The sequence below is a fragment of the Plecotus auritus genome (genome assembly GCF_963455305.1).
Source record: "Plecotus auritus genome assembly, chromosome: 9".
Classification (NCBI taxonomy): Eukaryota; Metazoa; Chordata; class Mammalia; order Chiroptera; family Vespertilionidae; genus Plecotus; species Plecotus auritus.
In genome coordinates, this window is record NC_137783.1 from 39,448,554 (window position 1) to 39,473,451 (window position 24,898).

The 24,898-nt window shown below is 39.1% G+C and overlaps 1 protein-coding gene across 1 annotated transcript in view; it reads left to right on the top strand.

The window, feature by feature from the left end:
* Nucleotides 1-23,425, top strand: part of REEP3 (receptor accessory protein 3) — a 101,519-nt gene extending 78,094 nt beyond the window's left edge. The window contains exons 6-8 of the mRNA XM_080687362.1: nucleotides 4,160-4,307; nucleotides 18,670-18,815; nucleotides 19,492-23,425. Coding sequence (XP_080543488.1) covers nucleotides 4,160-4,307; nucleotides 18,670-18,815; nucleotides 19,492-19,548 — 351 coding nt within the window. The 3' untranslated portion in view covers nucleotides 19,549-23,425. The remainder of the gene's footprint in view (nucleotides 1-4,159; nucleotides 4,308-18,669; nucleotides 18,816-19,491) is intronic.
* The last annotated feature ends 1,473 nt before the right edge of the window (nucleotides 23,426-24,898 follow it).

Sequence of the window (24,898 nt, forward strand, 5' to 3'; positions counted from 1 at the left end):
TTCACGACTAGGTCAGAAATCCTGACATCTTTCTGTTTTAGTGGCTTTCAGTTTGTGAAAAGATTTGAGGATATTCAGCTGCTTATTAGCAATTTTAAAAAGAAAGCAGTTGTTCAGACAATGGGAAAAAATGGCCTTGCTATTTCCCTATTGTCTAGGAGGCAGAATGTTATAATGAACATGGAATTCTATAGCAGTCAACTTATCTGCCATTTTTAGCCAACTTATCTGCCACAAATTAGCCATGAGATTTTTGGGCAAATCATCTGCACTCATCTCTTTCAGTATAAATTTTCTTACCTGTAAAAACAGGGGTGAAACTTGACTTCTAAAACCTCTTATATCTCTAAGAGTGTTTCTCAGGGGAGTTGATTTTGCCCTCCAAGGGACATCTGGCAATGTCTGGAGACATTTTTGGTTGTCACAACTGAGGGAGGGGATGCTACTCCTAGCAGGGGGTAGAGATCAGGGTGTCTACTTCATATCTTACACCGCACAGGAAAGTTTCCCTACAACAAAAAATTACCCAGCCCAAAAGAGCTATAGTGCTGAAGTTGAGAAAGTGTGATGAGTCAGATAAAGCTAAAAGGATATATAAATATGTATAGGTAGTTTTGGTGGTGGATTACAAATAAATTTTCTTTTGTATGTTTTTCTCTGTTATAAATGTTCTTTGATAAATACGCTTTTCATCTTAAAACCATTAAAATATATTATTCACTTAATGCAAATACAGTCAATTCAATTCTAGATTTGATCAGATTAATTGTTCAATGTCCATAGGTAAAAGGGATTTCCCTAAAACCTAGGAACTTGCCTTCTCTGCATTACAGTGTAGTATGTCAAGGATAATAGAAACAGAGCTTATGGCTATTCATTGTTGAACAGTATGGTAAGAATTGTTCTGTAAAAGATTATTGTAAGCTTATAAAGCATTATTGAAATTTTTATTATGCATCTCATTACAGTTAAAACTTCACTTATACCATCCATGACTAATTTTACAATATTAAGGAAATTGTTGAAAAAAAGGGGGAAAATCACTCATCCCATCTGCCTAAACATTATCCTGTTCAGCTTTTGCATATTTTCCCTACTTATAACCATACTTCATACTTGTAATCATACTATGCATATGATTTTGAAATCTGAAGTAGAGGGGAAGTATTTCCAATTATTTTATTACAAACATAATTTCTTTCTTAATGGACTTTTTCTGCTAAAGACATAAAAATTAGAGGGAATAGGTCTGTATCTAGGTGTGATTATTTTATAATTAGAGTTTTCCCTGGATACTTAAAATTTATATAATGTTTTCTGAGTTCACAATACTGCATTAATTTTCTCTTTCCATATTAACTCTATTCTGGGCCCATTAAAAAAATACAGTGGGAAAATAGGATTTTTTGAAGTGATAATGGCTGTTGAAGTGTTGGGGGTCCTCAGAGGTGGCGTACAGCCTCTATTTGCTTTTCCTGGCCTTTCTTGAAACCTTGAAGAGGTTGATAATAGTTAGGGCTATAGGGTTGGTTACTCAAGAGCTGCATTAAAATCTTTGCTGTAAGTAGATCACCCAGATACCTCAGGGTTGGTCCTTGCTCACCTTTAATTTAAACTTGAAACAAACCTCTGATGGATGGTATAGATATCCATAGCAATACTTGTAGTTTGCTACTGAATCTCTGCATAAAAACACCAGTGTTCATGTTTAAACAAGCTCCTATCTTTGGAAAACTCAAGCAATCAAGAGTAATAAAAAAAAAAAACCCTGGCCGGGTATCTCAGTTGGTTAGTGTCCTCCTGATATGCCCAGGTTGCAGGTTCGATCCCCGGTCAGGGCACATAAAACAGTCAATAATGAATGCATAAATAAGTGGAACAACAAATACATGTTCTCTCTCTCTCTCTCTCTCTCTCTCTCTCTCTCTCTCTCGCCTTTTCGTTTTTAAGAGTAATGAAAAAGAAGAGGCATAAAAAGAATAGTTTAATTATTACCTGCTCAGTATCTTAGTATCAGAACCATACCAGGTACATTAGGAAAACTGAAGAAGCCTAAGGTTTATTCATCTTATCTAGTTTCTTAAAATCTTGTTTTGGAGGCAAAATATATACAGCACAACAGAACTAACAATAATGTGTGAGTTCATTTGTGATTAGTAATTAGTTGATTATACTAATTACTTATACTAAGTGGTTAGTTGATTATACCCAAAGATACCAAAGTTTGTGGACGATATAAAGCTAGACTGATTCAATGGCACTACGACTCATTTGCATTCTGAGATGTCCTTTCTTCAGTAAGAGGGCTTGTTTGGGCATTACAGCCAGCCCTGGAAATTGCACCTGAGTCGAGTAGAGGCCAACATGGATATGTATGCCCTTGATCATTTGGTCGGCAGCAGGTAAAAAGTCAAGAATTTCTAAGATAGGGCACAGAAACACAAAGACACGATAAAGACATGGACAGTCCTGAGAAAACCAGGCATCTGTTTCAGAGAGCACTGGTCACTTTCTTTTAGTATCTGTCTGAAATCTTCAGTCACCAATATCTGAAGTAAGTAAATGATATCTGATAAGGAGGATGAAAGAATAATGAATTAAACCATGCCAAGAATGTTTTTAAAAATGTGTGGAGCCCGGCCGGTGTGGCTCAGTGGTTGAGCGTCGACCTATGAACCAGGAGGTCACTGGTTCGATTCCCGGTCAGGGCACATGCCCAGGCTGTGGGCTCCATCCCCAGTCGGGGGTGTGCAGGAGGTGGCCGATCCATGATTCTCTTTCATCATTGATGTTTCTCTCTCTCTCCCTCTCCTTTCCTCTCTGAAATCAATAAAAATATTAAAAGAAAATGAAAGTGTAGACATTTCTCTAATATATTTAAAAAAATGTGTGGAACCCAGTTACTTTTATTGAAGATATAGACCCTGTAATTAAATAATTCCTTTTCACAACTCAAAAAATTATGGCAGAACTGCAAAGCTTAAGTGGGGTAAGGCATTTGATTTTAACATAATATATCACTAACTCAGAGTAGCTGAATCAAGACAAGACCATAAAATACATGTTAGCAGTAACGTTCAAATGTTCGTAGTGCCATACCTAGGCTTTGAAATTTAGAGATAAACCATTATGGACAAATTTCTATGATAACTTTATTACTAGAGGCAGTCATAAATTGACATGTGTGAGAAGGAGAAAGAAGTGTAAAAAACCACCAGAAGAATATTTTTAATTCAGCTATACATAAGAAATGAGTCATCTATGTGCTATGCAAATTTTCAAAGTGAGTAAATTTAGAAATCTTTTTTTCTCTTTCCAAAGCTTTATACTTTGAAGGGAAATCTAGTTATGTCGGAAAGGTTCAGAAATGCCCTTTCCGAGCCATGCAAATAATTGAACTTTCTGCAGTGGCGGAAATGTCCTGCATCTGCATTATCGAATACTAGCTACATGTGGCTGCTGAGCCTGTGAAATGTGCAATTAAGGGCCTAGATTTTTAGTTTATTTAATTTTAGTTTATTTAAATTTAAATATCCACATGTGTTCAGTGTCTACCATATTGTTAACATGACAAAGTCAAATTGCATAGTAGTAGATATGCCTTGACAGAAAGTGAATTCATTAACTGAATGTCATTTTGTATCCAAGATTCTTAGGCTCTTAAATTTTTTTTTTTACCCTGTTCTGGGTAGAGACATTACTACTTCTGACTTAGTTTAGTTAACAATAGTACCTCTCTTACTTTAAAAATTTCTTCTAAATCATAAACGTAAGCCCCAAATGCTAGTTATAAGAGAGAGCAAAATTATTGGTGTGGTTTACTCTGAGGATAAGCTCATTATATGTTTCTTACCTTTTAAAATTAAATATAAAGGTGAAATGTTTGGGATGGAATGTGCTGATATCTACAGTTCATTTGAAGTGCATTAAAAAATTGTTGGATGGGTGGATAAATGATAGATATGTGATAAAGAAAATAAAGCAAAATGCAAGTGATAGATGGGTGTTCACTCTATAATAATTCCAACTTTTCTGAAAGTTTCATAATAAAATGAATAAGCTTCATGATCAAGTGTTGGGGGACATGTCCAATGTAAACATATTAAACATTTTGAACTGTACTTTCCTTTCTTGGATCTGTCGCTTCTCTGTTCTCTAGAGCCAAGGAGCGATCACTGAACGACTGCGGAGTTTCAGTATGCACGACCTGACAGCCATCCCAGGGGAGGAGCACGTGAGGCAGAGACCGGTCCAGCCTCCACCAGAAACAAAAAAGAGAAGTAAAGCAGCCTCCAGTGAATCAGCAGGTGCGCTTCTTTGTTTTAATATATCTCCTTTCACAATGTGATTTTGAGTCAAGATGGGTAGTAAAATAATCCCTGGTAGCTCTGAATCGGGGTAGACAAAATTTCCTTTTAAGCTTATATTTTTGAGTTTTACACTTAACTGTAGTTAGTGCAGGCCTTTTGTTGACTCTGGAGATAATCCAACTAAGAAAGTAGTGTTAGCCTTTTGTGCTGCCATGAATGTTGAGAAGCCCTGGGTGTGGTTACCCCCACTTCCCCGCCATCAGTACTAGTTCTGACCTGTGATCAATACTCTTTCTCCTTAAACTATAGTGACATCTTAAGGAGTTTCATAGTTAAACATTCTTTACTTGTAAGTACTCTGAACAAATAAAGATATTGACTCACAAGATAAAAGGCTTTAAGTTGGTGACAAAAGATGACTCAATTTGAAAATAGGATTACTCCAATGGAAAATGTGTTGAAATTACATGTATTTCTAATTCAAGAACTAACTTGTAGGCATATTTTAATGTAAGCTATGAGCATGTCATAGTTGACATATCCAAAACTTTACTAAAAAATGTTATATTACACATAAATAAAAAGACATAGTTCCTTAGTCATTTTATCACATATAAGAAAGTTTTAGTTCAAGGCTCAGCTGAGAACTAAGATCTTCAGGACCACTTATTAATGTATTATTAAGTTCATAAAGTACAGGCCTACTTGGTGATCTTGTTTTTTTAGGAGATTTCTTTTGAGGAAGATTAAAAATCATCCTTTATAATTGAAACCAATTTGGCTCTGGCCAGTTGGTTAGATCATCGTTCCAATATGCCAAGATTGTGGGTTCAATCACCAGTCAGGGCACATACAAGAATCAACCTAGTGCAAAATTAAGTGGAACAACAAATCGATGTTTCTCTCTCTCTCTCTCTCTCTCTCTCTCTCTCTCTCTCTCTCTCTCTCCCCCCCCTCTCTCTCTCTCCTTTGCTTTCCCCCCTCACTCTCTCTTCCTTCCTTTCTCTGTCTAAAATCATAAATAAATATTTTAAAAATAATAAAACTGGTTTGAAAAATAAAATAACTGTCTCTTCTTATAGAGGAAAATAGTGAACTTTCTTCTGAGTTCTTAGAATGAATAACTTTACAAAGTTGGTGACTAATAACTGAGAGATAATAATTAGGTTTGGCCATTGATTAAGGTTGTAATATCTTTAAGAATGAGGAACCATTGAACTTTGAACCATCATTCTTAATACATAAATAATGTAAAAGTAGTTTCCAATATAGGTGCTTTCTTAATATGCCCCTAAAAATTAGATATGCTGATTTTTTTTGTTGTTGTTGTTAATCATCCTCACCCAAGGATATTTTTCCATTGATTTTTAAAAAGAGGGAAAGACAGAGATAAGCATCCATGTAAGAGAAACATATCGATTGGTTGCCTCCTGTATGAGCCCCGACCAGGGCCTGGACCGGAGAGGAGCTTTCAACCAAGATACGTGCCCTTGACCAGAATCGAACCCAGGACCCTGGTCTATCCACTGAGCCAAACTGGTTAGGGCCCGATTTTAATTATGGGGTCTGCTGTATTATTTAGCTGATTTGGACCAATTCTCTGAGTCTTTTATCAGCAATTTATTCATAATTTTATCTTAGAATTAGTAAAGAATTATATTCCAATTCTTTAAATAAAAATGGGATTATATAGGAAAATCCTTAACACTACTTTTATGGTATTCATCTATTAAATTTAAAATGGTGTGACTAAAATATTTTAAGATAGTGAGGTGCTATTTAGTTTTTTTTTGTTAAAGTTCAAACCATGAAGTTGAACTAACTGAAGATTTATGAAAATATGAAGTAAATGGTAGCAGTGCTAAAAAAGTACTTGTTCGGTGATGAGATTAACATTGTAATATGCATTACTTGCCCAACTTTCCTACAGAATAGTGTATATGAGTTTTCTTCCCTGAAGAAAAAATTTAACCAAAACTTTCTCTCTTGACAATATTTCTAATAAAGCAGTATGGTTCCAGGAGAGGAATCGGGGAAGAGAAGTTAGTAATAGACAATCGAGAGAGTTATAAGTCTTCATCCATAGGTGTAAGATTTTTGTCCAATCTCTTCCCCCACCCCTCACACCCCCTTCCCCCTGGGAATTGTCAGTCCACTCCCTTTCTGTGTCCCTGATTCTATTATATTCACCAATCCATTCTGTTCTTCAGATTTTTTATTCACTTGATTTTTAGATTCACTTGTTGGTAGGTATGTATTTGATGTCATTTTGTTGTTCATAATTTTTATCTTTACCTTTTTCTTCTTCCTCTTCTTAAAGAATACCCTTCAACATTTCATGTAATCCTGGTTTGGTGGTGATGAACTCCTTTAGCTTTTTCTTGTCTGTGAAGCTCTTTATCTGACCTTCAACTCTGAATGATAGCTTTGCTGGGTAGAGTAACCTTGGTTGTAGGTTCTTGCTGTTCATCACTTTGAATATTTCTTGCCACTCCCTTCTGGCCTGCATAGTTTCTGTTGAGAAATAAGCTGACAGTCGTATGGGTACTCCCTTGTAGGTAACTAACCGTTTTTCTCTTGCTGCTTTCAAGATTCTCTCTTTGTCTTTTGCCCTTGGCATTTTAATTATGATGTGTCTTGGTGTGGTCCTCTTTGGATTCCTCTTGTATGGGGTTCTGTGCACTTCCTGGACTTGTAAGTATATTTCTTTCACCAGGTAGGGAAAGTTTTCTGTCCTTATTTCTTCTAATAGGTTTTCAATATTTTGCTCTCTCTCTTCTTCTGGCACCCCAAAAATTCGGATGTTGGTATGCTTAAAGTTGTCCCCCAGGCTCCTTACACTATCTTCATATTTTTGGATTCTTTTTGCTTTTTGTTTTTCTGGTTGGGTGTTTTTTGTTTCCTCATATTTCAGATCTTTGGTTTGATTCTTGGGGTCCTTTGATCTACAGCTGAATTTCTGTATATTCTTTATTTCAGACAGTGTATGCTTAATTTCTGACTGGTCCTTTTTCATTTTTTTGGCATTCTCATTAAGATCCTTAAAGGTCTCACTAAGTTCCTCAGCGGTTTTTAGAAGATTCTTGAGTAACCTTATAAATGTGGTTCTGAACTCTATGTCGTCCAGTAGTTTGCTTTCCTCCATTTCTTTCATTTGTGACATGTTTCTTTGTCTCCGCATTTTGGCTGCTTCCCTGTGTTGATGGAGTGGCTTTGTGTGGTAGGTGACCTATAGGGGCCAGTAGCTCAGCCTCCCCAATCACCTGAGGAGGACGCGCTTGGTACACCCCCTTGTGGGCTGAGTGCAAAGTCTTGGTATAGTTAAGCCTTGATTGCTGTTGGTACACTGGGAGGAACTGACCTCCAGGCTAATTGGCTGTGAGGACCCGCTGTGTCTATAATGGAAGAACTACTGCACTGGAGACACGCTTATGGTGCAGGACTTATTTCAGTGGGGCTTTGGTGCTCACTGAGTCTGCCTCTTGAATGTGTCACTTATGGATGTGAGGAGTTGAAATCTGGTGTCTCACACTGACCATTAGGTACACTGGCTTCTGGATCTCCAATGGGGTGCAGGTCAGCTACTGTCTGAGGCCACCCAGCAGGAGCTACAGTGAGAACTACATTTTTCTCCTCTTCACTTGGGGTTTGGAGGTTTTGGAGCTGTCTGACACAGGCTGCAAGTTTGCTAGGTTAAGCTGTCATAGGGCAGGCCATTCATATGCTAAAGCCGCTGCTTGGAGCTTGGGTGGGTTTGTAGATTGTGCAGGGCGGGGTCTCAGGGCGTCACTAGGCTAGGGCGTGGCAAACAGCAATGGCTGCCAGTTAGCCAGCTCTGTGTCTCCGACTGTGTCCCAGCGTCCTGCGCCCCAGCACAGTAAACAATTATTCCTATGCTCAGCCCTGCAAGCAAGCCACCCTCACCTTCTGACCCGATGGCAGACAGTCCAGCTTCTCCCCGTAGGAGTTTGGGTCCCCCGCATCTCCCCAGAAACTGGAGTTTGGAGTAATCGGGAGCTTGTCTCCCTTCGGGTTGAAAAAAGCAGCGCTCCCAGTTGCCCGCCACCCACCCGATATGCACGCCTCCGTACCTCAGCTTTTCAGCACTTGTGCACCTCTCACTGCTCTTTTTTCTTTCCTTCTAGTTGTAGAACTTCCACTCAGCCAGCTTTCCTGTGGTTCTGGGTGATAGACGTTTTGTCTTTTAGTTGTAGTTTTGAAATTGTTGTGCGAGGCAGCAGTTTAGGTGTTTACCTACGCCGCCATCTTGGATCCTCTCAGAGAGAGAATCATTGATTGGCTGCCCCCTTCGGGCCCCATGTGCCCTGACTGGGAATTGAACCGCAACCTCCTGGTTCATAGGTTGACACTCAATCACTGAGCCATGCGGGCTGGGCAACAAATAGTGATTTTAAAATAAATCATGGTAATTTATATTGTTCATAGTCTGGGAGGTGACTGGGCTCACAAGGCAGTTCTTGCTCAGGGTCTTGTGCATCTATAGTCAAACAGTAGCTGGGGCTGGAGGCATAATATGAAAGGCTTCTTCACTTACACGTTTGAGTTAGAAAGTCAAACAGCTGGTAGCTAAAACAGCTGGAGCTTCTCCAGCATCTCTCTCTCTCTCTTTCTCTGTCTCTCTACATGGTCTCTGAGGATCATTGGACTTCTTACCTGGCAGCTGAAGGCTCTCAGAGCCAGTGTCCCAAGAGAAAAGTGTCAGAATCTGTGGACGTGTGTTAAAACCACCACAGCAAGCGTGTGAGGAAACAAACACTCTCATAGACTTTTTATGAGGGTTTGAAGTGGAATAATCCTTTTGGATGACAGTCTGGCAATAACTATGAAAATATAATCCCTTTAACTCAACAAGAAATATGCCATAAGGAAATAATCAGACAAGTGTTCAGAGATGTATGTACAAGTATGTTCATCTCGTTGTTTGTAATAACAAAATGTTGGAACAAACCAAATACCTACGAGAAATGTTGAAGCAAAAAGGTGGTTTATTAGCCATGAAAAATAGTAAGGTCAGTCTATACTTACTGAAATGAAAATATAATCAGATTGGGGGGGAATAAACAATAACAGCTAAACAGTGTGTGTATTATAATCCTGCTCCAATTGTGCTATATTATATTGTGTTATAATATAGAGACACAATAGATAATAGGGAGTCTGGGAGGATATTACTAAAATATTAACAGTGGTTAGCTCTAAGTAATAGAATTTTAATGATTTTTTTAAAAAGTCAACCTTTCACTCAAAATGAGAAATAAAACAACAGCACTTTCCCTTTTGAAAATAATTAAGTACTAAATTTTTTATCATGCATTTTTTCCTATTTTATTTACTTCAAAATTCCTCAAGAAAAAAACAACCACACACAAATTGCTTTGTTTTTAAGTGTGAAAATTACATTCACATTGCGAAGTCTTTACTGGTTCATGTGATCAATACAGTTACCTCAGAAGCTCTGTACACACAGGCAAACTCAAATTATCTGCAAAAGTGGGTCCCCTTTGCAAACTCACCATGGCCTGCTCTAGGCAGTGTGAGGTTAGCTGATCAAAAGAAGTCCTCCTGCTTTGATGAAATTATTCAAATCTTTATGTTGTCACCACGGAGAAAAAAGGTCTTCCTCCAAATGCTTTCCTGTAAGAAAATGGATGCCTTGAACATGATTGTTCACGTCCCTTGAAAGAACATCATGTTTTGATAGGTGGAAATATTTTCTCTGCAAAGAACCTGCTGCTCCCATATTAGTTACAAGTGGTTCAACATTCAGTTTCGATACCAGTGCATAAAGAGATTCCTTGTTTGTTTTGGGTGCTTTGCATATTTATTTAATCCTTAAGATGACTGTGCAGGTTAAGTATTTTATCCTTATTTTGTAGATGAATAAACTGAGACTTAAAGGAGATTAACTTATTTTTTAAAGGCTATTTACTTAGTGACAGAAATGGGGTATCCAAGGTTCCTAAGCAAATGTTTACTTTTATAAAAACCTTGTAATATGCTTTTATTTATTTCAGAGAGGAAGGGAGAGGGAGAGAGAGAAACATCAGTGATGAAAGAGAATCATTGATCAGCTGCCTCCTGCACGCCCCCTGACTGGGGATCAAGCCCACAACCCCAGACATGCGCCCTTGACTGGAATCTAACCTGGGACCCTTCAATCTGCAGGCTGATGCTCTATCCACCAAGCCAAACCAGCTAGAGCTTTTTAAAAAATCTTTATTGTTGAAAGTATTACATATGTCCCTTTTCTCCCCCAGTGACCCCTCTGGCCTGCCCCCCACCCCAGGCCTTTACCACGCTATTACTCTTTTTAATGTATAAAGAGGCTACACTTAGTGAGACAGTTGGGCTGAAACTATGGATTCAAATAATTTGAGCAGGAAGGACCTTAGAGATGCTTTAGTCAAAGGTAGCGTACTCCCCGTGCCCATGCCAACAGACATTGCTAGTAGATTGTGGCACTTTCCCACACTGGCTCAGAGTCCCATCTCACACAGTGCCCCGGGCAGCTGGCTCAGAGTTGGCATTGACATAGAAACCTATTCATCGTCTCATCTCTCTCACCACCTTACCAGATAAGAAAGCAGGCCTGGAGAAAGGCATGCCTCTGGGTCTCACAGCCAATAGAAGACACAGTGCTCATTTCTCCTCACATGTGTCCAGGCTCCTTCCACCACAATAGCTAAGGCTCCTTTCAAGTCAAACTTCCGGTGATTCTGCACTTACATTAATACATGAAAACTGTTTAGAGCTGTGCCTGGTACATGCTAAGTACTGGATCAATATTGGCTATTACCATTTTAAGGAGAGAAAACTTGAAATATACCAACTGTAAGAGGTACAAACTGCGAATAAAAACCAGGTCAGTTTTCAAAAGGATCTGCTAGTTTTCTAAAATGGTTACAGAGCTGTGGGCTGAAGCCAGCCAAACAGCTGCAGCCTCGGGCCTGGGGTGGGCAACACAGGTTCCTCATTCTTTGGACCCCAGTCACCACTCCACAGGAAAAGGCATGGAAGGCACCATACTGAGGGCTCTCACCAGTCTAGATTGATGATTTAAAGCAGCCAACCTTAGCATCACCTTTGTATGACACCAGCAGTATCCCACCCGTTTACCTTGCCTGGGCTTGGCAGACCCATAAACCACCCAGCCAGCTAACTCCTTGAGTTCCTGCTCATTTCAGCATCCAGATTTGGGTTTCCCTCATAATCTCAGGTCTCCCTCTCCTCCTCCAAAGACTTTTAAATACTCGTATAACATTGACTAACATCCTTTTTAGCACTCACAACAGAATTTTTATACATACTCATTTCCAGGTATTAAGGGGGATAAAATGCATATTTTAGTGAGGATGTTTGGCTTGACTCCTCCCTTTTGGATGGAGGGATTGGTTTACTAAGTTGCTAACTTAATTATTTAACCTCCCAACGGCGGCTGTTTTCTCTGTCCTCACTCCTTGGACTTGGTCATTTCTGACCTACCATACTGCAGTAACCCCCCTGTTTTCAGTCTTATCCGCCATTCTCCAAAGTGCAGGAATAATCTTTTAAAGAATCCAAATATAATCATATAACCCTTCTGCTTAACATGCTTCAGTGGCTCCTCATTGCTCTCTGATGAAATCCAAACTCAATAGCATGTGGTATATTAGCTCCTTGGCCCTGTTCCCACTCCATCATGTGCTAGCTGCATAGAATCACAAGCCTTTCAGGATGTAGCTTATTCACCACCTCCTACAAGAAGTCTTCCTTCACAACCCACTTCCCCCATCCCCAGGCTGAGGTAGCTCTCTTACTGTATGCTCCCATAGCACCTTGTCCTTATCTTCCATTTGTGGCATCTCTTATAGGATTCTTATGCCCAATAGAGTCTATTTCCCCTTTTGGACTAAGTTTTTTAAGGTAGAAAATGATAGTTGTGTCTTTTTCATCATTTTATCACCATGATTTAACACACTGCCTCCCACATAGAATTTTTAAAATGTTTGTGGGAGAAAAAAATGTCATATTTCCTGAAACTGTAATTAGAAAGCTAATAAGATTTTTAAAGTAAAATTAGGAAATACAGAAATAAGATTTATATCATCTTTTGAATGAAATTCCAATTCCTAGTATAAAAGGAGAGGGGATTAAAATAGCAAGGGCCACGTCTTTTGAACTGTAGTCTTGTGCTTTAATCAGGGGCCTCAGAGAACTTGCTGGTCACAGATTCTTTCTCTCTGTCTTTCTCTTCATTCCTCATTCTCTGTTCTACCTTATTTTTATTAGATTGGGTCCAGAAATATTATGTAAGCAGTAGCAAGAGAGAAAAATGTAGAAATGATAACCTAAAAACTTTTTTTTTCTGGTCTATTCTCTCCAATTATAGAAGTAACACAGTTTTTAAAATAAAAATTTGGCCCTGGCCTGTGTGGTTAGAGTATCAGCCTGAATACCAAAGGGTCATGGGTTTGATTCCCAGACAAGGGCTCGTACCTGGTTTGCAGGTTTGATCCCTAGCCCCAGTCAGGGCACATGCAGGAGGAACCAGTCAGTGTTTCTCTCTCACATTTCTCTCCCTCCCTCTCTTTCTTTTTCCCTCTCTCCCTCCCTCTCTTGCTCCCTCCCTCTCTCCCCACCCCACTCCACTCTTTCTAAAAATCAATGGAAAAAATATCCTCTAGTGAGGATTAAAAAAAGGCAAATTTATAAAAAAAAAAAAAGGCCGAAACCGGTTTGGCTCAGTGGATAGAGCGTCGGCCTGCGGACTGAAGGGTCCCGGGTTCGATTCTGGTCAAGGGCATGTACCTTGGTTGCGGGCACATCCCCAGTAGGAGGTGTGCAGGAGGCAGCTGATCGATGTTTCTCTCTCATCAATGTTTCTAACTCTCTATCCCTTTCCCTTCCTCTCTGTAAAAAATCAATAAAATATATTTTTTTAAAAAAAAGGAAAAATGAATTTAAAATCTCCTAAAAGTCCACTTTCAAGAGATTCAATGGGTTCATTATTTTTAACTAGAGGTCCGGTGCACAAAATTCATGCACAGGGGGCGGGTGGTGTCCCTCAGCCCAGCTTGCACCCTCTCCAATCTGGGACCACTCAGGGGATGTCCGACTGCCAGTTTAGGCCTGATCAACTGGCAGTCAGACATCCCTCTCACAATCCTGGACCTCTGGCTCCTAATCGCTCACCTACCTACCTGCCTGCCTGGTCGCCCCCAACTGCCCGCCTCTGCCAGCCTGGTCACCCCTAACTGCCCCCCCCTGCTGGCCTGGTCACCCCATGCAGCCTGCTTGTTCAGTTGTTTGGTCGTCCCTCACTAACCCCCCTGCCGGCCTGGTCGCCCCGCGCAGCCTGCTTGTTCAGTCGTTTGGTTGTTCCTCACTAACCCCCCTGCCGGCCTGGTCGTAGGCAGCCATCTTGTGAGGGTGTGATGGTCAATTTGCATATTACCTTTTTATTATATAGGATGTATTACATAAGTCTCCTTTTTCCCCCATTGACCTCTCCCTGGCCACCCCCACCCCCAGCACATGCCCTCTCTCCCCCACCCCCATCAGTGTCCATTGGTTATGCTCATATGCATGTACACAAATCCTTTGGTTGATCTCTTACCCCCTCACCCCCCGCCTTCCCTCATAGGTTGGACAGTCTATTGGATGCTTCTATGACTCTGGTTCTGTTTTTGTTCATTAGTTTATGTTGTTTATTATATTCCACAAATGAGTAAGATCATGTGATATTTATCTTTCTCTGACTGGCTTATTTCACTTAGCATAATGCTCTCCACTTCCATCCATGCTGTTGCAAATAGTAAGAATTCCTTTATTTTTTTTAATCTTTATTCAGATTATTACAGTTGTTCTGTTCCTCTTTTTTCCCCCCATAGCTCCCCTCCACCCAGTTCCCACCCCACCCCATGCCCTTACCCCCCACCACTGTCCTCATCCATAGGTGTATGATTTTTGTCCAGTCTCTTCCCGCACCCCCCACACCCCTTTCCCCCCGAGGATTGTCAGTCCACTCCCTTTCTATGCCCCTGATTCTATTATATTCACCAGTTTATTCTGTTCATCAGGTTTTTTATTCACTTGATTTTTAGATTCACTTGTTGATAGATATGTATTTGTTGTTCATAATTTTTATCTTTTTCTTCTTCCTCTTACAGAATACCTTTCAGCATTTCATATAATACTGGTTTGTGTGATGAACTTCTTTAGCTTTTTCTTATCTGTGAAGCTCTTTATCTGACCTTCAATTCTGAATGATAGCTTTGCTGGGTAGAGTAATCTTGGTTGTAGGTTCTTGCTATTCATCACTTTGAATATTTCTTGCCACTCCCGTCTGGCCTGCATAGTTTCTGTTGAGAAATCAGTTGACAATCATATGGGTGCTCCCTTGTAGATAACTAACTGTTTTTCTCTTGCTGCTTTTAATATTCTTTGTCTTTTGCTCTTGGCATTTTAATTATGATGTGTCTTGGTGTGGTCCTCTTTGGATTCCTTTTGTTTGGGGTTCTGTGCACTTCCTGGACTTGTAAGTCTATTTCTTTCACCAGGTGGGGGAAGTTTTCGGTCATTATTTCTTCAAATAGGTTTTCAGTATCTTGCTCTCTCTCTTCTTCTGGCGCCCCCATAATTCTGATGTTGGTACGCTTGAAGTTGTCCCAGAGGCTCCTTACACTACCTTCATATTTTGGGATTCTTTTTGCTTTTTGCTTTTCCGGTTGGGTGTTTTTTGCTTCTTTGTATTTCACATCTTTGACTTGATTCTTGTGTTCCTCTAGTCTGCTGTTGAATCTCTGTATATTATTTTTTATTTCAGTCAGTGTATGCTTAATTTCTAGTTGGTCCTTTTTCATATCCTCAAGGGTCTCACTAAATTTATCAGCCTTTTCTAGAAAATTCTTGAAAAACCTTATAACCGTGGTTTTGAACTCTATATCCAGTAGTTTGCTTTCCTCCATTTCTTTCATTTGTGACCTGTTTCTTTGTCTCCACATTTTGGTTGCTTCCCTGAGTTGATAGAGTGGCTTTGTGTGCTAGGTGTTCTACAGGGCCCAGTGGCTCAGCCTCCCCAGTAACCTGAGGTGGACACTCTTGGTGCACCCCTTTGTGGGCTAGGTGCACAGTCTTGTTGTAGTTAAGCTTTGATTGTTGTTGGTATCACTGGGAGGAATTGACCTCCAGGCCAATTGGCTGTGAGGATCAGCTGTGTCTACGATGGGAGAACTTCTGTGCTGGAGACACCCTTTTGAGGAAAGACTTGCTTCAGTGGGGCTTTGGTGCTCACTGAGTCTGCCCCCTGAGTGTGTCCCTTATGGATCTGAGGAGTTGTAATCTGGATGGTCCTACTCTGACCCCTGGATACGCTGGCTCTTGGATCTCCAAGGAGGTGCTAATTTAGCCTCTGCCTGAGGCCACCCAGCAGGAGCTATGGAGAGATCTGCAGATTCCTCTTCTTTGTTTGGGTTTTGGAGGTGCCCAGATGAGGCCCAGCTGTGAAGCAATGCAAGGTGCTGTGGGGCCTTGGACCTTCTTTTGGATATTCTGGGTCTCTCTGACTCAGCTGCAGTTTGATAGGTAAGTTTAGATTTCAAAGGACCAGGCCATTCATATGCAAAAGCCTCTGCGCACAGCTTGGATGGGGCAGAGTCTCAGGGCAGAGTAAACAGCGATGGCTGACCGTCAGCCCTGCCCTAAGAGGCCCCTGGGTCTCAGTGTCCTGTGGTAATCGCTGCAAGCACCTCTGAGAGAAAGCCGCCCTCGAGTTCCACCTGCTGCCAGACAATCCAGTTTCTCCCTGTATGAGTCTGGGTCCCCAGAGTCTCGCCCGGAACTGGAGTTCAGAGCAGTCGGGAGCTTGTGTCTCCCTCCGGCTTGAAAAAGCCGTCCGTGTATTCAGTTGCCAGCCCTCTCCACGCGCACGCCTTCGTACCTCTGCACTCTACTTGCGCAGCTCCTCTGAGTCTCAGTGTGCTTTTCTCTTTCCTTCTAGTTGTAGAATTTCCACTCAGCCAGCCTTCCCGTGGTTCTGGATGATGTCCGTTTTGTCTTTTAGTTGTAGTTTGGAAGTGGTTGTGCGAGGCGGCAAGTTCAGGTGTTTACCTATGCCGTCATCTTGGTTTCTCCCAATATCAATTTTTTTACCTGGGATTCCCAGCAGTCTCTGAATGCTGGTAAGCAAGAGAAAAAACTGTGGCACATTCCTCTAAGTCCTCTTAGCCACTTATTTCCACCGGGTCTTTTCAAGAATTCCTTCTTTTTTACAGCAGTGTAGTATTCCATTGTGTAGATATGCAATGAGTTCATTTTTATGTTTTTCCTTTGTTTGCTTCTATATGTACATTCCCCCCCATAATATTGCATCAGGAGCGTTTTCCCAGGACTACTAACCCATCCCTCCCCAAGCCACTCTGGCCTCCTCACAGTTCTTCCAAGCAGTTGCTTCCCCGTGTCTCAGTGCCTTTGCACATGCTCTCTCTTCTCCCTAAAACATACTTCGTTGGACTGCTGCAGCAAAACAAAGGATCCTGACCTCAGTAATGACTGATTCTACTCCTGAATCCTTCCTAATTTCTGGTCTAGAAGTCTGGCAGCATAAAATTGTACTAGCTCAATATATGAAGACTAGTAGCCCATCACATGATACCGCGCGCAGTAGGTCGCCCGCCGCTTCCGCGGGACCCAGGGAGAACCACAGTACGCCACCAGGAGCCGCGCTGCTTCCGTGGGAGGCAGGCCCGCCGTCTCCTTTCCGGGCATGCGCTCGGCTGCAGAGGCTGCGGGCTGGCCCCCCTACCCCCCAGAGGCCCTCCACGGCCAGGGTGTTGCCACAGCGACGAAGCAAGTGTCCCGCCCTGGCCGCTCCACACCCTCTGCCCAGAGGCCCTCCTTCGCCACGGCGATGAAGCAAGCATTCCGCCAGGCTGCTCACGCTGCCTGCTCTCAGTGGCAGCCCCCCCAGGATTGGGGGACTCTGGCAAGACTGAGGGGACTGGGCACCACCATCTTTGTGACAGAGTGATGGTTAATTTGCATATTACCCTTTTATTAGATAGAATGTTTGTCTTATTACCAGACTAAGAAGCTTATGAACAACTTAGTGAGTCTCAAGTTACACATGTCCTGTGAGAGCAGATTAGTAACATTTAGTATCTTTTTCTTCACTCGCAAGCAGTCCATCTCTCGTCCCTTTCTGATCCTGGAAATACCTGCTGCTTTTTTCTCACTGTAAGATTTAGGTATTTATGTTCTTTTTTAATAGGAGAATTTGAAATGGGCCTTGTAAACTCACCGTTGTCTTCATAACCTGCCTAGTACTCTGGTTGCCTTAGACTCGGGCCCCTCTGCTCCTTCCAGGCAGTGGTTCTAAACATGTAGGCCCTAGACCGGTAGCATAGGCATCCCCTGGAAACTGGTTAGAAATGTAATTCTCAGTCCACCTCAGGCCCAGCAATCCGGGTATTAACTCACAAGTCCTCCAGGTGACTCGTAATAATCTGCTAAAGTTTGGGACTGTCTGCTTCAGGAATAGGAACATTCTTGTCCCTGAATCCCAGCATCAGGATGCGCTCAGGCTTCCTGACAACAATCAGCCTGACTGCCTGGATATTTGCATATTTGCTAATGTTAAGTCTTTGTAGCTACACTTAGCAGCCTGTTAGCACATCCCCACAATCTCTTACTGCCCTTCCTGATGCTGCCTCTTTTCTTTGACATCTGTCATTGTAGCCTGTGGTATTTCTAATTACTGTAGCCTGTCTGGTTGGGTTTTATCTCAGCAGCTACAACAGTGTTGGTTCAACATCTCTATCACCTGCCCCTAGTGCACTTGCCCAAAATGCTAGCCCCTTTGGGTCTTATATGACTCCTTAAGTTCACCCTACCATTCCCAGTCCTGACAAAAGGTTTAACACATGGAATAGGGAAAACCCTAAATTCCTAATTAAAGTCAAAGGTACAAATGGCAGACTAAAACACACAATTGCTTAGGTTATTTAGAATTCATCAAAAGGAGAAAGGGTAGGAAGAGACGTTTTACTATATATCTGTTTATATTCTTTGATTTTTGAACAAGATAAATGTGTTACCTACTCAAAAATAATTATTTTTATTTATTCTGAAAAATGCATAGTGAAAAAGAATGGTCAGGGAACACTTTCTGGAAGAAATGAGTGTGCGCTTCATGTAGAATAGTGCAGTAAGCACAGATTAATGCTGAGGAGTCGGGAGCCCATTCCAGATGAGGAAGGGGAGGAGGAACCGGACAAATGCAGGCCATGCAGAGAACTGGTTACGAGGTGGTACTGACTGGTATGCTTTTACCAAAACATGCTGGTTTCGACAACTCCCTTAGGTTATGGAATTCCACTGAAAGACGGAGATGAGAAAACAGATGAAGAAGCGGATGGGCCGTTTTCAGATGATGAGATGTTAACACACAAAGGGCTTCGAAGATCGCAAAGCATGAAATCTGTGAAAACTATGAAAGCCCGAAAAGAGGTTAGTCAATTATAGAGTTGTTTTCCTAATGATTAATATGAAAGGATTTCCCTGTTGCCTTATCATTCAGGATGTTAATGATCCATAAGTGAAGGATTGGGATGGTAGAGCCAGTTATTTTTTAAATTCTTTATTCAGATCAGATAGAGTAGGATCTCTGGAAATTTAGAAATTGCTAGTCCACTACACGTAGGAAATGGCATTCTCAGATAGAGAATGATATGGTTGTCGTAAATACCCAGTACCAGCTCTACACATAAGCAAAGAAAGCAGTTAACAAGTTTAACTACATAGATCTGTTTTGAACCAGCAACCCTACATGAGGATTAAATAGTAAAAGTTTATAATTATATATTGTCTATGTGCCCAGAAAGCAATGGAGGATTCCAGGGAATGGCCTCAGATTACTATGAGCAATGTACCAAGCAAAGCATAAATAATAATAGTTATTGTTTTTATTATTAGTGATAATAATCTGCAGCATATATTCAACGTAGAACCAACTACATCTTTTAGAATATAAATAGTGTTGTCTTTTGCATACACACTTACAGGATAATGATTCTTTATATCAGAAAAGTTAAAAATTGTTACGATGATTATGAACTATTAAATCTTATATCATTTCAAAAAAGTAACCATCTAATTTGTAATAATAACACATCTCTCTCTTCAGGTGCGGTATGGGTCACTAAAATATAAAGTGAAGAAGAGACCACAGGTGTATTTTTAGTCATGTGCGCTTCAAGTATCCCAAGACAAATTATGCTAATTCATCAACTTTTTTTCCTAACATTATGTTCAGGATTTACACATTAAAGTAATCCTTTAGATTGTGGCGGTGGTAGGGTTTACTTTCGTTAATTTAAATAATTTTTATTTCTTTAACAATTACTTTCAAATGTTGACTACTAAAGGTAGTTATGCAATATATATGTATATATATATCAGAAAGAATAGAAAATTGTGTTAATCTGTTTTCAAATTCATCAACAACATCAAGTGCCTGGGATATAAGAGGAAACACAAACCCAGTATACTTGAAAAGAGTTGTTTTATGGTTCAAGATCCATCAGCCTTTGTGGTATTGTATTGTTTACCTCCATTTATGTTATAGCTATCACATGAGGATAGTCATTAAATAGGCCTCTGATCCAGCAGTGATAGCACAAGGGCATAATGTGAGAATAAAGTATGTTTTATATATTCTTTAAAATTTTTACTTTTTTAAAACACTTTATAGTTTTTCCACCATCAACTGAAAGTTTTCAAAACAAATATTTGAAAAACCGGTATCCACATAGCACTTTTATTCCTGACTAGTTTTGCACACTTGAAAATTGTTTACTTTTTTTATGACTGTACATTTTAAGTTTTACTGACTATTATTTGTTGGATTCTGTTATGTCAAATTTATGCCTTAAATTATGTCATCTTTTTTCCTGTGGGTTTCACTTGTTAAATTTGCTTAATTTTATTAGTAGAAAACTATAACTAATTGTTCTTATCTCATTTACAGATAAGAAATTATCTTAATTATTAGTTTTCTGTATTTAGCTGTACATTGTAGTTGAACTCAGCATGTTTTTTATTAACACTCACTACATTCTCAGATTTTAAAAGTAGTAGCTTTTATGAAATAGAGTCAGAGACCAGTATAGCACTTAGGTTTCTTCTAACTAATGAAAATATCTAGCCAATCCATTCACAAGCTTGGCACTTATATGTGCTTCTGATTAATAAATCTGGCATTAACTAGAATAACTTGAATCACTTCTTTTCTGGCTGATATAATTTCCTGAAGATAGTTGCCAATGCAAAATACAGATGTCATTAATCTCGTGTATTAGAAGTTATTAGAATAGATATTAGAAAATATCTTTTTTTTTTAATCCAGGCTATCTTTGAGTTACTGGACTGTGAGGCATTTTTAGCTTGCATTCATAGCTATGCATTATGAACTCTAAGTCACTATATTTCTGGTGATGGTTTTAGTGATCAGTAATGAAATTTGTACAATTATACTTGTTCAGGTAATTTACTTTACGATTCTACTTGTTTGTCCAAAAGAAAAAACAAAGAGATTTGTAAGATCCTTGACTTTTCTACCTTTTAAGAAATGAAGCCAGCTGACAGTGTATATTCAGGACCTCCTCAGAGTGTTGGCAGAGAACGTAATGTTTACTCAGGAGTACCTTAGTATAATTCAGACACTTCTCTTGATACAAGTCTTAAAATATTTTCTAGCCCACTGGTGTGGCTCAGTGGTTGAGCGTTGACCCATGAACCAGGAGGTCACGGTTAGATTCCCCATCAGGGCACAAACCAGGGTTCCGGCTTGATTCTCAGTAGGGGGCATGTAGGAGACAGCCGATCCATGATTCTCTGTCATCATTGATGTTTCTATCTCTCTCTCCCTCTCCCTTCCTCTCTCTGAAATCAATAAAAACATGTTTTTAAAAATATATATTAAAATATGCATTTTTTCTAGATTATCTCACATTCTTGCTACATAACACCAAGTAAAAATTCATTCAACGTCTTTTCTCCTAAAGTTTATTTCTATGAGTATTTTCATCTACTTTACCTTGACTAATTTTTTGCCTCTTAGTTTCTGGAAAAACTTTGTGTTCAAAATTCCTATGAATTCTGATGAAAACTCTTGAGAGTTGTATTTATATTGCAGAGTCCTAGACTTATCAATATAAATGCTACACCTTGTTTTCTTTCCTGTGCAAAGGTAGTGTCATCTCAAATTATCTGACAAGGTCATGTAAAAGACACTGTATCAAAAACATTATTTATTGGGGCTGATTTGTACCATTTTATCATTTTCAAATATAATTTCACTATTATACCTATTCTTTAATCATGGTAAACTCATACTTTTCTAAACTGGAGGAATTATGTATCCCTCTACACTTATAGAATCAAAATGTTTAATCAAAGACAACACCAGTTTCAAAGAGGTAATGTAAGTCCTTCTGTTTAATTGTCTCTCTTCACACAATGCTTCCTCTGATATATTTCTACTGTACTGGTACATCCTTATATACAGTGATGTAATTTTGCTGTCCTGTCATTTCCTTCCTCTCCTTTTCTTAAATTTTGCTTCTTTTCAACTTTTTTTTTTTTTAAGAGAGTAGAAGAGAGGGAGGAGGAGAGAGAGAATGAAACATCAATTTGAGAGAGACACATGGATTCGTTCCCTCCCGCACACAAAGGAATAAACCTACAACCCAGGTACATACGCCCTTGATCGGGAATCAGACCCTCCACCTTTCTGTGCTTGGGCCAGCACTCTACCGCTGAGCCACACCGGCCAGGGCGCTTCTTTTCTCTTATGTGTTTTAGCATGCCCTTTCCTTTAAACCTTGTGTAATAAACTTATACATTTTAGTTTCTTTCAAGGTTGAGCAGGACATTTTTGTTTCTCTGCTTTTAAGTCTACTGCTTTTAGAAGAGGTAAATTTATCCCTAGACCACAGTGCCTTGCTTTCCACCACTACCACTTGGTGTGAATGGGCACTATTTTGGTAGCTGTTAAAGTTTATCCAGAAATTGTAGCCATGTTATCATATATGCATTCAACTTGCTCATTAATATTAACTATTTCCAGAGTTTGTTTGGAAGTAAGAATTGATCTGTTCTTTAGTTTATTGTATTTTTTCTGGTATAAAAATGAGCCAGAAATAAGCCTACTTGCTAAGTAATTAATTATATAAACCCACCTATAACCTGCATAAGATTTCCTCCACACACTTCACTATATGTATGTGGACTTGGCTAGAAAATGATACTGCCAGCATTACTAATTATGAATACTTGACTACACAGATTGATTGAACAAAATTATTAAAGTGTTTTCAGGGAACTTAATCCATATTTCACCACCAAAGATTTCTACAGTGTTATAAAGGATGTAAATATTCTAAATTTCTGTAAGACAGTGGTTAGACAAATATATTTTTCTTCCTTTTATTTTGTTTTCTTTTGAAATAACAGTTTATGCTTCTGGAATGCTTGAACTTTTGTGTTATTCAAAATAATACAATACTATCTTATCTTTAATATCAATAATCTGTGTGTTTAATTGTAATAGACTAAATTTTTATTTTGATTTTATCAGGAAAATTAAGGAGTCAATATGTATTAGGAAGCAATTTCCTGTTTTCTCTCATATGGGCTGATTGACTTGCAAGCTAAGTAATTAGTTAATTAGTAATTAATTAGTAATTCACTACTACTAATTTAAGCTAGTGGTTAAATTTGGGAAGATCATTGTTAGTATGGTACACAGTGTACATTTCTTAATAAATATCATTTAAGAGTAAAGTTTTCTGAAAGGGAAAGACATTTTTTCTCTAAATGTTTTTTAAGATATAACCTTCTAAGGTATCCTACAGATTTAATGTGTAAGAATTCTTTAAATGTTTACCATTAACATTTTTTTTCTCCTAAAACCTTTTAAATCTATGTACTTTAATAGTTAAGAGAAAGTAGTTTTGCAAACTCTTTGTAAAGGCTACCTATTAGGCCTAATATAGGGGTAATTTTACAAATGTGGTTTTTGAAAACTGTAATATAAAATAAACTCGTTTTATTAGTGACTATTTGTTGTTCTTTTCTTGTCAGAGTACATATGTTGAGTTATATGAATTGATTATTATTAAGTATGATTTGATTGAATAATAGACAACATATGCACACATTTAAGATTATAAATCACAGAGCAAATTATGAAAATCATATACATTCTGGAATGCTCATCCATGGGATTAAAAGTAACACTGAATTATTAAATTTGGATGTTGGAAAGAGAAGATAGGAAAAAACAATTAGTAAAGAAACCCTAGCCATCAATTTGTATTGGCTAGATGTCTCAGACATAGAATATAACACAAAATTCAGTTTTACGTATCCTGGAAATGTTCTGGGGTTCCATCTGTTGTAAAGTCATACGTCTGTTTGCCTCACATTTAAACTTTAGAGGGAAATCCTATGTTTAAAAGTTCCTTTGTGTTACTTCATTATGGTATATAATGTGTGCTAAAGTATTTCAATTGGAGTTATAGTTTAATTTTTATTAGGAGGTATATCCTTATGATGATCCAAAGAAGTTAAAATGTAAATAAGAATTCTAAAGAGCACATGGATATATGAACTATGACATTTTTCCCCAGTGTTTTTTTTTCTCCCTTTAAAGTGGCTCACTGTTCTTGAGAAAGAGATTCAAAGAACAAAAAGCATGTCAGAGACTGATTCATTGTTCCCTGAAAAACATTCTGCCCTTTTATCTACCTATCAATATTCTAGCCTTGAAACACTCTCCTTATGGTCTGGTTCTGATAATGTTTTTTAAATTGCTTTTTATAAGATAATGCTTCGAATTGAAATTTTAAAGCACAAGATTGATAACTATAAGTATAGGATACTAAAAGTAGAGGACGCTAAAAGACTGCTCAACAAAAGCAGGAAAATCACATTTACCCTTAGATGGCCTGGCAATTCCAGACTAAGGACAAGAGGAGGAAGAAAGAAAAAGGAAAGTATGGTGTTTGGCATATGTACAAATCAGATTAGCAACAATTTTCTTTTCCATTCAAAAATATTTTTTGAGCCCGGCCAGTGTGGCTTGGTTGAGCATCGACCTGTGAACCAGGAGGTCACCGTTTGATTCCTGGTCAGGGTGCACGCCTGGGTTTCTGGCTCTATCCCCAGTAGGGGGCGTGCATGAGGCAGCTGATCAACGATTCTCTCTCATCACTGATGTTCCTATATCTCTCCCCCTTTCCTCTCTGAAATCAATAAAAACATACTTTTAAAAATATATATTCTTTTAGTGCCTACTGTATCTCTGTTATGTTTCTTCACAATGCCTATATCCAAGTAGGATAGCATAACAATTTAAGGAAAATAAGTCTTGCTTTAATAAAAACAAATTTACTTTTACCAGATGTTTGGATTATTTTAGTATCATTAATGCTGGGATTTCTTCTTGGTTACTGAGCAATTTGGTTTCTCTTACAGCGTTCTTTTTCCCTTTTAATCCTTGGATCTCTTCTTTCCCTCACCTCTTACGT